The sequence below is a fragment of the Salmo salar genome, chromosome ssa20 (genome assembly GCF_905237065.1).
Source record: "Salmo salar chromosome ssa20, Ssal_v3.1, whole genome shotgun sequence".
NCBI lineage: Eukaryota > Metazoa > Chordata > Actinopteri > Salmoniformes > Salmonidae > Salmo > Salmo salar.
The window spans coordinates 58427381-58441499 of NC_059461.1; the positions used below are offsets into that span (position 1 = coordinate 58427381).

General features: G+C 43.1%; 1 protein-coding gene across 1 annotated transcript in view; it reads left to right on the forward strand.

The window, feature by feature from the left end:
- LOC106580937 (alpha-2-macroglobulin) overlaps positions 1-14119 on the forward strand; it is a 42143-nt gene that overhangs the window by 1431 nt on the left and 26593 nt on the right. Inside the window, exons 2-13 of the mRNA XM_045703673.1 lie at positions 7609-7792; positions 10584-10740; positions 10923-10975; positions 11463-11483; positions 11668-11836; positions 11966-12050; positions 12309-12423; positions 12564-12675; positions 12758-12867; positions 13073-13240; positions 13406-13642; positions 13825-13888. Of these exons, the coding sequence (XP_045559629.1) occupies positions 7609-7792; positions 10584-10740; positions 10923-10975; positions 11463-11483; positions 11668-11836; positions 11966-12050; positions 12309-12423; positions 12564-12675; positions 12758-12867; positions 13073-13240; positions 13406-13642; positions 13825-13888 (1475 nt within the window). The remainder of the gene's footprint in view (positions 1-7608; positions 7793-10583; positions 10741-10922; positions 10976-11462; positions 11484-11667; positions 11837-11965; positions 12051-12308; positions 12424-12563; positions 12676-12757; positions 12868-13072; positions 13241-13405; positions 13643-13824; positions 13889-14119) is intronic.

A 14119-nucleotide genomic window follows, 5' to 3' on the forward strand; every position in this document is an offset into this window, starting at 1 on the left:
TGTTTTGTTCATAATGTTGCTGCTACTGTCTCTTATGACTGAAAATAACTTCTGGACATCAGAACTGCGATTACTCACCACGAACTGGCAGAATCCTTTTTTTCCTTTAACGAGCTCGACGTGAATGACATACTGCTTTCCCGGGAACAGGCCCAGATCCCCGTCATTTGCATGAAGAGAAGGTTGGAGAAAAAGGGTCCGGATCGCCTTCTGAGAATTTGTAGGCGATCGAATAAACCTCCACTGCCTTCCATTCTGCTAGCCAAACGTGCAATCTTTGGAAAATAAAATGTAAGACCAACGCGGAAGATTAAACTACCAACGGGACATTCAAAACTGTAATATCTCATGCTTCACGGAGTCGTGGCTGAATGACGACATTATTAACATACAGCTGGCTGGTTATATGCTGTATCAGCAAAATAGTGTCTGGTAAGACAAGGGGCGGCGGACTATGTATTTTTGTAAATAACAGCTGGTGCACGATATCTAAGGAAGTCTCGAGGTTTTACTCTACCTCAGGCGAGCATCTCATGATAAGCTGTAGACCACACTATCTACCTAGAGCGTTATCATCTGTATTTTTCGTAGCTGTCTACATACCACCACTGACTGAGGCTGGCACTAAGACCGCACTAGATGAGCTGTATTCCGCCATAAGCAAACAGGAAAATGCTCACCCAGAGGCGGCGCTCCTAGTGGCCGGGGACTTTAATGCCGGGAAAATTAAATCGGTCTTACCAAATTTCTATCAGCATGTTAAATGTGCAACCAGAGGGGGGAAAACAACTCTGGACCACCTTTACTCCACACACAGAAATGCATACATAGCTCTCCCTCGCCCTCCATGTGGCAAATCTGACCATAATTCTATCCTCCTGATTAAAGCAGGAAGCACCAGTGACTCGATCAATAAAAAAAAGTGGTCAGATGAAGCAGATGCTAAGCTACAGGACTGTTTTCCTAGCACAGACTGGAATATGTTCCGGGATTCCTCCGATGGCATTGAGGAGTACACCACATCAGTCATTGGCTTCATCAATAAGTGCATCGATGACATTGTCCCCACAGTGACCGTACATAACCCAACCAGAAGCCATGGATTACAGGCAACATCCGCACTGAGCTAAAGGCTAGAGCTGCCGCTTTCAAGGAGCGAGACTCTAACCCGGAAGCTTATAAGAAATCCCGCTATACCATCAAACAGGCAAAGCATCAATACAGGACTAAGATCGAATCGTACTACACCGGCTCTGACGCTCATCAGATGTGGCGGGGCTTGCAAACCAGACTACAAAGGGAAGCGCAGCTGAGAGCTGACCAGTGACAAGAGCCTACCAGACGAGCTAAACAACTTCTATGCTCGTTTCAAGGCAAATAACACTGAAACATGCATGAGAGCACCAGCTGTTCTGGAAGACTGTGTGATCATGCTCTCCGCAGCCGATGTGAGTAAGACCTTTTAAACAGGTCAACATTCACAAGGCCGCAGGGCCAGACGGGTTACCAGGACATGTACTGCGAGCATGCGCTGACCAACTGGCAGTGTCTTCACCTACATTTTCAACCTCTCTCTGTCCGAGTCTGTAATACCAACATGTTTTAAGCAGACCACCATAGTGCCTGTGCCCAAGAACACGAAGGTAACCTGACTAAATGGCTCACATCAACACCATCATCCCAGAAGCCCTAGACCCACTCCAATTTGCATACCGCCCTATCAAATGCACAGATGATGCAATCTCTATTGCACTCCACACTGCCCTTTCCCACCTGGACAAAAGGAACACCTATGTGAGAATACTATTCATTGACTACAGCTCAGCGTTCAACACCATAGTGATCTCCAAGCTCATCAATAAGCTAAGGACCCTGGGACTAAACACCTCCCTCTGCAACTGGATCCTGGAATTCCTGATTGGCCACCCCCAGGTGGTAAGGGTAGGTAACAATACATCCACTACGCTGATCCTCAACACAGGGGCCCCTCAGGGGTGCATGCTCAGTGTCCTCCTGTGCTCCCTGTTCACTCATGACTGCACTGCAGTTTGCTGTCCTGCACGGTTTGTCGATGACACAACAGTGGTAGGCCTGATCAACGACGAGACCGCCTATAGGGAGGAGGTCAGAGACCTGGCCGTATGGTGCCAGGACAGCAAACTCTCCGTCAACGTCCATTCTTGTCGACGGGAGTGGAGTAGGTTGAGAGCTTCAAGTTCCTTGGTGTCCACATCACCAACAAGCTAACATGGTCCAATGCACACCAAGACTGTCGTGAAGAGGGCACGACAACATATTCCCCCTCAGGAGACTGAAAAGATTTGGCATAGGTCCTCAGATCCTCAAAAGGTTTTACAGCTGCACCATCGAGAGCATCCTGACTGGTTGCATCACTGCCTGGTATGGCAACTGCTCGGCCTCCGACCGCAAGGCACTACAGAGGGTAGTGCGTACGGCCCAGTACATCACTGGGCCAAAGCTTCCTGTCATCCAGGACCTCTATACCGGGGCGGCAGGTAGCCTAGTAGTTAGAGCATTGGGCCAGTAAGTGAAAGGTTGCTAGATCGAATCCTCGAGCTGACAAGGTAAAAATCTGTCGTTCTGCCCCTGAACAAGGCAGTTGACCCACTGTTCCTAGGCTGTGATTGTAAATAAGAATTTGTTCTTAACTGACTTGCCTAGTTAAATAAAAAAATACCAGGCGGTGTCAGAGGAAGAAAAGACTCCAGCCACCCTAGTCATAGACTGTTCTCTCTGCTACCGCACGGCAAGCGGTACCGAAGCGCCAAGTCTAGGTCCAAAAGGCTTCTAAACAGCTTCTTCCCCTAAGCCATAAGACTTCTGAACGTCTACTCAAATGGCTACCCAGACTATTTGCATTGTCCCCGCCCCCCATTTTTGCACCGCTGCTACTCTCTGTTATCATCTATGCATAGTCACTTTAACTCTACCTACATATACATATTACCTCGATAACCGATGCCCCCGCACATTGACTCTGTACCGGTACCCCCCTGTATATAGTCTTGCTATTATTATTTTACTGCTGCTCTTTAATTACTTTTGTTTCTTATTGTTTTTTTAACTGCATTGTTGGTTAGGGGCTCCTAAGTAAGCATTTCACTGTAAGGTCTACACCTGTTGTATTTGGCGCATGTGACAGAACATTTGAATTTATTTGCTTATTTGGGGTATTCTGATGGTGTATGACAGTTGAACTAAGCTCATGAGCCATTTATACAGATGTAGGATCTTAATTTGAGCCAGTTTGCTACAGCAAACTGTGTAAATGTGAATTATTATGTGGATTATAATTCATGTAAAAAAAGTTGTAGGTAAGTCTTTTTAAACCTTGAATACACTACATTTGCGTTTTATGCAGAATGATCAAATTAAGAAATGGCATCTGTAAGTTGTATTCTTCAAGAATCAATAGGACCATATCATTCATTCAGAAGTCCAAAAAGGGATGTAGCAACAGCAGATTGCCTCTTTAAATAAACTAAATATGTTTCTCTGCATCTGCTCTGGGTAAAATATTTAAAGGAATGTGAGTATTATTTCTAAAATCTCCCAACCTACTCTAACTTGATTGATAACCTGAAATGGCTTATTTCTAGCTTAATGAGGTTGGGCGATTGAGAGCATATGTGGGCTAGCTAAAGCCAACTTCATACAGATGCTAGGTGGCTAGTAGTATTACAGATAAACAACAAAAATAATTTACCACATTTATTTTTTAAATATACAGTACCAGTAAAACGTTTGGACACATCTACTCATTCCAGGGTTTTTCTTTATTTGTACTATTTTCTACATTTTAGAATAATAGTGAAGACATCCACTATGAAATAACACATGAAGTCATGTAGTAACCAAAAAAGTGTTAAACAAATCAAAATATACTTTATATTTGAGTTTCTTCAAAGTAGCCACCCTTTGTCTTGATGACAGCTTTGCACACTCTTGGCATTCTCTCAACCAGCTTCATGAGGTAGTCACCTGGAATGCATTTCAATTAACAGGTGTGCCTTGTCAATTTGTGGAATTTCTTTCCTTAATGCATTTGAGCCAATAATTTATGTTGTGACAAGGTAGGGGTGGTATACTGAAGATAGCCCTATTGGTAAAAGACCAAGTTGATATAATGGCAAGTCAGCTCAAATAAGAGAAGACAAACGACAGTCCATCATTACATGAAGGTCAGTCAATTTGGAAAATGAAGAGACTTTCACAGTTCTTGACAAGTGCAGTCACAAAAAACATCAAGCACTATGATGAAACTGGCTCTCATGAGGACTGCCACAGGAAAGGAAGACCCAGAGTTACCTCTGCTGGAGAGGATATGTTCATTAGAGTTAACTGCCTCAGAAATTGCAGCCCAAATAAATGCTTCAGAGTTCAAGTAACAGACGCGTCTCAACATCAACTGTTCAGAGGAGACTGTGAATCAGGCCTTCGTGGTCGAATTGCTGCAAAGAAACTACTACTAAAGGACACCAATAATAAGAGACTTGCTTGGGCCAAGAAACATGAGCAATGGAAATTAGACCGGTGGAAATCTGTCCTTTTGGTCTGTTGAGTCCAAATTCTAGATTTTTGGTTCCAACCGCTGTCTTTGTGAAACGCAGAGTAGGTGAAGCAATGATTCTTTGCATATGTGGTTTCCACTGTGAAGCATGGAGGAGGTGTGGGGGTGCTTTGCAGGTGACACTGTCTGGGATTTATGTAAAATTCATGGCACACACCGGCATGGCTACCACAGCATTCTGCACCGATATGCCATCCCATCTGGTTTGCACTTAGTGGGACGATCATTTGTTTTTCAACAGGACAACCGGACACTTCCAGGCTGTATAAGGGCTATTTGACCAAGAAAGAGAGTGATGGAGTTCTGCATCAGATGACCTGGTCTCCACAATCGCCCGATCTCAACCCAATTGAGATGGTTTGGGATGAGTTGGACCGCAGAGTGAAGGAAAAGCAGCCAACAAGTGCTTAGCATATGTTGGAACTCCTTCAAGACTGTTGGAAAAGCATTCCAGGTGAAGCTGGTGGAGAGAATGCCAAAATTGTGCAAAGCTGTCATCAAGGCTTCTTTGGAGAATCTTAAATATATTTTTGATTTAAAAATTGTTTTTTAGTTACTACGTGATTCCATATGTGTAATTTCATAGTTTTGATGTATGCACTATTATTCTACAATGTAGAAAATGATTTAAAAAAAAGGAAAAACTTGAATGAGTAGGTGTCCAACCTTTTTGACTGGTACTGTGTATATACTGAACAAAGATATACATGCAACAATTTCAACGATTTATTTGAGTTACAGTTCATATAAGAACATCAGTCAATTGAAATATGTTCATTAGGCCCTAATCTATGTATTTCACATGACGGGCACAGCCGTGGGTGAGCCTGGAAGAGCATAGGCCCACTGACTTGGGAGCCAGGCCCACCCACTGGGGAGCCAAGCCCAGCCAATCAGAATGAGTTTTTCCCCACAAAAGGGATTTATTATAGACAGAAATACTCCTTAGTTTCATCAGCTGTCCGGGTGGCTGGTCTCAGATGATTCCGCAGGTGAAGAAGCCGGATGTGGAGTTCCTTGGCTGGCGTGGTTACTAGTTGTCTGCTGTTGTGAGGCTTGGTTGGACGTACTGCCAAATTCTCTAAAATGATATTGGAGGCGGCTATGGTTGAGAAATTAACATTCAATTCTATGGCAACAGCTCTGGTGGACATTCTTGCCAATTGCATGGCGTTGTGTGAGACAACTGCACGTTTTAGAGTGGGCTTTTTATTGTCCCCAACACAAGGTGCACCTGTGTAACGATTTAATCATCTTCTTGATATGCCACACCTGTCAGGTGGATGGATTATCTTTGCAAAGGAGAAATGCTCACTAACAGGGATGTGCACAACATTTGAGAGAAATGTTTTTTGTGCTTATGGAATATTTCTGGGATCTTTTATTTTAGCTCCTAAAACATGGGACCAACACTTTACATGTTGTGCTTTATATTTTTGTTCATTGTATATACAGTACATTCAGAAAGGATTCAGACCACTTGAATTTTTCCACATTTTGTTATGTTACAACCTTATTCTAAAATGGATGAAATAGTTTTTTCCCCCTCATCAATCTACACACAGTACCCCATAATGACACTAATAAAAGCAGGTTTTTATACATTTTTGCAAAATGTCTCTGTCAAGTCGAATGGGGAATTTCTTGAACTGCACTGTTGGTTAAGGACTTGTAAGTAAACATTTCAAGGGAAGGTCTACACTTGTTGTATTCGGCACATGTGACAAATAAAGTTTGTTTTGAGTGTCGCTGCACAGCTATTTTCAGGTCTCTCCAGAGTTGTTCGATCGGGTTCAAGTCCGGCTCTTGCTGGGCAACTCAAGGACATTCAGAGACTCGTCCCGAAGCCATTCCTGCGTTGTCTTGGCTGTGTGCCTAGGGTCATTGTCCTATGGGAAGTTGACCCTTCACCCCAGTCTGAGGTCCTGAGTACTCTGGAGCAGGTTTTCATCAAAAATCTCTCTGTACTTTGCTCCATTCAGCTTTCCCTCGATCCTGACTCGTCTCCCAGTCCCTGCTGCTAAAAAACATCCCCACAGCATGATGCTACCACCACCATGCTTCACCGTAGGGATTGTACCCGGTTTCCTCTAAACTTAGCATTCAGGCCAAAGAGTTCAATCTTGGTTTCATCAGACCAGAGGATTGTGTTTCTCATGGTCAGAGTCCTTTAGGTGCCTTTTGGCAAACTCCTCCAAGCGGGCTGTCAGGTGCCTTTTACTGAGGAGTGGCTTCCGTCTGGCACTCTAACATAAAGGCCTGATTTGGTGGAGTGCTGCAAAGATGGTTGTCCTTCTGGAAGGTGTTCCCATATCCACAAAGGAACTCTGGAGCTCTCTCAGAATTACCATCAGGTTCTTGGTCACCTCCCTGACCAAGGCCTTTCTCCCCCAGTTGCTCAGTTTGGCTGTGCGGCCAGCTCTTCCATTTTAAGAATGATGGAAGATGATCAGTGGAAACAGGATGCACCTGAGCTCAAGCAAAGGGTCTGAATACTTATGTAAATAAGGTATTTCTGTTTTTTTATTTTTAATACATTTGCAGAAATGTCAACTTTTTTTTCTCGCTTTGTCATTATGGGGTATTGTGTGTAGATTGATGAAGAGAAAATTAATTTTATCAATTTTAGAATAAGGCTGTAACGTAACAATGTGGAAAAAGTCAATGGGTCTGAATACTTTCCGATGCAGTGTATTTTTATTTTAAACTGGACAAATCTGAGGGGGCACGTTCCCCGATGGGCATGACACCACTGATCCCCAAGACATGGTTGACAGACCATCAAATCGGCTCATTGGTATTCCCTCTAACGCTGTCCGACACAAAATCAATCGTGCCCTCCATTTCTCATTGGTTGGCCTGAGTGGGGCACATAGCCAGAGACGATTTTGATAACTTTGTCCCCAACTTTAAAACATCAGTAGGAACAAAAAGAGGAACAAAAGAGCAGTTTGAGTACACTGCCACTTAAGTATTATTACCACAGCTGCATTCATGCTGACTCTTTCCCCTTTAAGGATTTACCTGGTGATGGTCAGCTCGGAAGTGGTAGGAGGGACCACAGAGAAACTTTGTGCTCAGGTCCACCAAGCCACAGAGCCTCTGTCATTGAAGGTGTCGATGGAGATGGAGGGTGGCAGCAGCACCATTCTACTGGAGGAGGCCGTAACACAGGATTTCTATCGCTGCACCCCCTTCCAGGTCAGCTGCAACTGTGCTGCGTTCAGCAGGCTACAACATTGTGGAAGGCTTCGATAGAAATATATACTGCTCAAAAAAATAAAGGGAACACTTAAACAACACAATGTAACTCCAAGTCAATCACACTTCTGTGAAATCAAACTGTCCACTTAGGAAGCAACACTGATTGACAATACATTTCACATTCTGTTGTGCAAATGGAATAGACAACAGGTGGAAATGATAGGCAATAAGCAAGACACCCCCAATAAAGGAGTGGTTCAGCAGGTGGTGACCACAGACCACTTCTCAGTTCCTATGCTTCCTGGCTGATGTTTTGGTCACTTTTGAATGCTGGCGGTGCTTTCACTCTAGTGGTAGCATAAGACGGAGTCTACAACCCACACAAGTGGCTCAGGTAGTGCAGCTCATCCGGGATGGCACATCAATGCGAGCTGTGGCAAGAAGGTTTGCTGTGTCTGTCAGCGTAGTGTCCAGAGCATGGAGGCGCTACCAGGAGACAGGCCAGTACATCAGGAGACGTGGATGAGGCCGTAGGAGGGCAACAACCCAGCAGCAGGACTGCTACCTCTGCCTTTGTGCAAGGAGGAGCAGGAGGAGCACTGACAGAGCCCTGCAAAATGACCTCCAGCAGGCCACAAATGTGCATGTGTCTGCTCAAATGGTCAGAAACAGACTCCATGAGGGTGGTATGAGGGCCGACGTCCACAGGTGGGGGTTGTGCTTACAGCCCAACACCGTGCAGGACGTTTGGCATTTGCCAGAGAACACCAAGATTGGCAAATTCACCACTGGCGCCCTGTGCTCTTCACAGATGAAAGCAGGTTCACACTGAGCACGTGACAGACGTGACAGAGTCTGGAGACACCGTGGAGAACGTTCTGCTGCCTGAAACATCCTCCAGCATGACCGGTTTGGCAGTGGGTCAGTCATGGTGTGGGGTGGCATTTCTTTGGGGGGCTGCACAGCCCTCCATGTGCTCGCCAGAGGTAGCCTGACTGCCATTATGTACCGAGATGAGATCCTCAGACCCCTTGTGAGACCATATGCTGGTGCAGTTGGCCCTGGGTTCCTCCTAATGCAAGACAATGCTAGACCTCATGTGGCTGGAGTGTCTCAGCAGTTCCTGCAAGAGGAAGGCATTGATGCTATGGACTGGCCCGCCCGTTCCCCAGACCAGAATCCAATTGAGCACATCTGGGACATCATGTCTCGCTCCATCCACCAACGCCACGTTGCACCACAGACTGTCCAGGAGTTGGCGGATGCTTTAGTCCAGGTCTGGGAGGAGATCCCTCAGGAGACCATCCGCCACCTCATCAGGAGCATGCCCAGGCGTTGTAGGGAGTTCATACAGGCACATGGAGGCCACACACACTACTGAGCCTCATTTTGACTTGTTTTACATCAAAGTTGGATCAGCCTGTAGTGTGGTTTTCCACTTTAATTTGGAGTGTGACTCCAAATCCAGACCTCCAATGGTTGAAAAATTGGATTTCCATTGATTATTTTTGTGTGATTTTGTTGTCAGCACATTCAACTATGTAAAGAAAAAAGTATTTAATAAGATTATTTCTTTCATTCAGATCTAGGATGTGTTGTTTAAGTGTTCCCTTTATTTTTTTGAGCAGTGTATTATGTAGAACCAACATGCCTCTGACATGTAGATTAAGGAATCATGCCAGCTCTATCAATGACATTTCTAACTGCAAAGTTCCACAACAATGTGATCTACTGAATGTGGCCCTATTCAATCTTCTCACATGCAAAAGCATCCCGACTACAGTCAACAAGCCAATTTGCTAAATGTTGACGTCATTTGTTTACTTAACTAACACTGTCCGGCGCCATCAGCTTTAATAGTAGCTGACACTTTGAATTAGGTCTCTTTCCCGTCAGTGTTGGGTGTTACGCAACCTGTGCCTCGCGTCATATTGATTTTAGTTGAACAGTAACCCCCACTAGTTGTACATACACTGAGTATACCAAACATTAAGAACACCTTCCTAATATTGAGTTTTGCCCTTAGAACAGCCTTAATTTGTCGGGCCATGGACTCTACAAGTTGTCGAAAGCGTTCTACATAGATGCTGGCCGAAGTTGGCTTGATGTCCTTTGGGTGGTGGACCATTCTTGATACACACGGGAAACTGTTCAGCGTGAAAAACCCAGCAGTGTTGCAGTTCTTGACACAAACTGGTGCACCTGGCACCCACCATACTCAGTTCAAAGGCACTTAAATATTTTGTCTTGCCAATTTAACCTGTCTCCTCCCCATCATCTACACTGATTTGAAGTGGATTTAACAAGTGACATCAATAAGGGATCATAGCTTTCACCTGGATTCACCTGGGCAGTCTGTCATGGAAAGAAAAGGTGTCCTTAATGTTTTGTATACTCTGTGTATATCAGATTACAGTTGATAGAAACTCCTGACTCTTCTTCTGTACTGGTCATTCTTTATCTAAACAAAACACTATTCTTAGACTCAAGCTAGCTATGCGCATTCATTCAACAACACACATTCATTTCAGTCTTTAATTCTGAATAGTTTGGTTGTAACTCAGTCATGTTGTGTGGAACTCAACTTGGTTTCCGGGCTGTATGCAAAATGATCCAACCTATGAAATGTAATAGCTGTTATTTTAACCTCAGCATAGCGAAGTATGACTAGCCACCATTTTAACAAAAAGCTCTCTTCTCAAACTACTGTTAGGAGAGCCAAGCTATGGTTAGGAGCTAGAGAATTTTAGAATTTCTAAACATCCATTGTCTTGTTCATGTTGTACAGGTACCCACAGTGAAGGCTGACAGTGTGGCCACTGTCCATGTTAGCATCAAGGGGAGGAAGGATGTGATGAGTAAAAATACCACGATCTTTATCAAGCCCAAAAGATTCCTCACCATTTTCCAGACAGACAAACCAGTCTACAAACCTGGACAGACAGGTAGTTAGATACATTATTTGATCAACACTGAAATGTACTAAACTGACCCTTTTCGTTTGTTAATAATGTTGAAGGATAATTATACGTACTTATATTGAGGAAAGGTCATTACTGAAATGGATGATGAATATACTGTATATAGACAGATGCTATATAGATAAATGTTTCTACCACTTTTCCAGTCAAGTTCAGAATCGTCTCGCTGGATGCTAGTTTCTTGTCATTCAATCAGATGGTAAGTTACTCTCAGTGTTATTCAATAAAAATAAAGTTAGTCTTTCAAAGCATTTTTAAGTTGGGTTGTACAGGACAACCCAGTGTTAGTCAGCATTGGAACATTCTAGGGAGGTGCTGTATCATTTGGGAGAGGTTGAGTGAGGAAGCGACGTGATGGAGCAATGATTTCATTCTCTTGCAGTCCCTTTTTTTATGGGGTAGTGTCGGTGGGTGGGTGGGTGGGTGGATCAGCAAACATGTGGTCAGAGTTCGTTTGGCCTGGCTGTTTGATCAGAGCATCTGAATCAACAGGAGCTCAAGGCCTGCTCTGTACTGTAGCTCTGTAGATGCCTGTACGGTGGAAACTGTTTTGGAAAGTTAGGTATTTTAATGTTTTAAACCCATTTCTGACACCAAACTATTCTGGGAAGTAATACAAGTACAGTTTAAAAATGTTTTTTGGGGGGGCCCAATGTAAATGCTGAATGTTTGTTTCTCTTTTGTAGTATGAAACAGTGGAACTTCAGGTGAGACTCATTCTCATCTATTGCACCTAAAAACCAAATCTGCATATATAACATAAGCAATAATAATGTCATGATCTCCCTTCAAAAATATTACCTGCCAATATGTACTGCGGCATGAATTGATACAACGCCTGCCTCTGTAACAAAAATACCTTCCTTCAACCTATTATGAATCTGTATACAGGACCCCAACTCCAACCGCATTGCTCAGTGGTTGAACCAGTCAACAGTGAGTGGAATTCTGGACCTGTCCCACCCCATGTCTACAGAGGCAACGCAAGGAAGTTACATCATCACTGCATGGAATGAGAAGGGAGAACGAACCTCCCAAAATTTTGACATCAAAGAATATGGTGATGTCTTGTGTCTGATTCTATTGTTTTTACATTGTGATTACATGGTGGTTTGAATTGTGGTCTGATTTGTTTTTGGTGTAGTTCAACAGACAATGAAGAAGTAATATCAATATGTCTTTTTTACAGTGTTGCCCAAATATGAGGTGAAAGTCCATCTTCCCCAAACAATAACTATTCTGGACAATCAAGCAACACTGAGAGTTTGTGGAAAGTAAGTGAATAAGATGATCAAGCATTACAGATAATAAGATGATAATGACCAGCAAGATAATGATAATGACAAACAAGCTATTAAACAAGGACATTTTATGGGCAGAATATTAGGACTTAATGTGTGTGTTGCATAGACTATACTTTATAGATACTGACCCATGTTTGATACTTGCTCAAGTTCATAGCTGTTTCTATTTTTACAACACTTGTATTTGCCATTTTTGAATTGTCATTCTTCTGGTGACTTTGTTTGTAGATACACTTATGGAAAACCAGTGCTGGGGTCTGTCACGATGAAAGTTTGCAGAAATGCCATTCGACTTCACTGGTTATTTGAGTCTAGTAATATCTGCGAGTTGTATCTTATGAAAGTAAGTATTTTTTATTCTTGTTACGCTAAATCCTTCAATGACAAATAGAACTCACTGTGGTGAAATTTGTGAGGTTTATGGAAGCATGCTTTCGTAGAGGAGCTAAGCTGACCTACAATAACTGTACTCATTCTCCCTAGACTGACAAAACTGGTTGTGCAACCCAAATTATTGACGTGACCCGGTTTGGTCTAAATGAATCAAAGTTTGATGACTTCGAAGTGGAGGCTGAGATGGAGGAATATGGAACGGGTAGGAGAGAACTTAATCTTTAACGTAGAGGTGTTTACATGCTCAACTGTTAACCTCTGACCCTTGCCTGTGTTCTCTCCAGGGGTCATCCTTAAAGGTAGTGGCAAGGCAAGCTTCACCAATGTCATCATAACTGTTTGTTTTGAGGATGTGCCCCAAGCATATAAACCAGGGATTGCATACGAGGGGAAGGTGAGGACAAAATGTATTAACAAATGCCTTTTTAATAACACTGCAGGGAAATGGATTGCTCAGGAAAATCTTTGTGAAAGAAGTTGTGATAAATGTTAATGTATCATTTGGAGCATCTAAACCATAGATTTTGATGTGTTGTGTGCAATGGGAGTTTACATGTAGTATATTGGACATCTGCAGTCATCCTATCCTGTGTTTTCAGATCAAAGTGACCGGTCCAGACTCTACTCCCGTTCCCAATGAGCCTGTGTATCTCTTCCTACAAAACAGTGGCACATCTGAGAACTGGACTCTCACCACAGACAGCAAGGGCATTGCTTCTTTCTCTCTAGACACTTCTCTATGGAGTTCTGAGTCTGTGTCTCTGTTGGTCAGTTGTCACTCACTCATGTTTTCCTCTATTAAATATTTAATGCTATATTATTCAAATATGAAAATGTTTGTTCAGAATGAGATCATTAATTTCTCATGGTGTATTCTCTAAGGTTACTACAATTGTTGATTTTTCGTACATTTTCTGTATTTCTTCAACCAGGCTCGTTATCAAAAGGTTAAGGAGGATTATCCGTACATGCACGGTGTGCGTAGACCAGAATATACATCCGCTTACCATTTCGCAAGGAAATTTTATTCGAAGAGCAAGAGCTTTGTGAAGATAATGCAGGGTGAAGGGAAGTTCTCCTGTGAGAAGGACGGTATTGTTCTTGCTCGCTACATCATCCAGGGGGAGGAGCTGATAAAGGGACATAAGACCCTGGACTTTTTCTATTTGGTAAGGTTAAAGGGATGTTTCACTCAAAATACAACCTAACATGATTTTTTTCGTCTGTAGTTTTGGAATATATATATTTCTTACTTTGGTATTTGATTGTCATGTCTGGAAAGATTTTAAGAATGGATCAGGCAAACCGTACAATACTTTACATGAAGCTGAAAAGTTCTCTTATGTCCCAGGTTATATCTAGAGGCAGCATTCAGCAGCACGGCCGTCTTCCTGTGACCGTTAATGAAGGAAACGGTAAATTAATTGGTCTTGGATTCTCCCGAATGCTTCCTGACATTTTTATTAGGACTTCTCAGAACCCCACTTGATTAGAGAAAATACCTTGTCGAAAGGCCTAGTGGCATTAAACTGGCATGGGATGAAAATCTGTCTCGACAGGATTCAATCAGCCAGATTACATCTTCAATACAAGTTCTTACTGCACAGTGCAAAGTATATTTAAATTTCATAGACTAATCACAGATC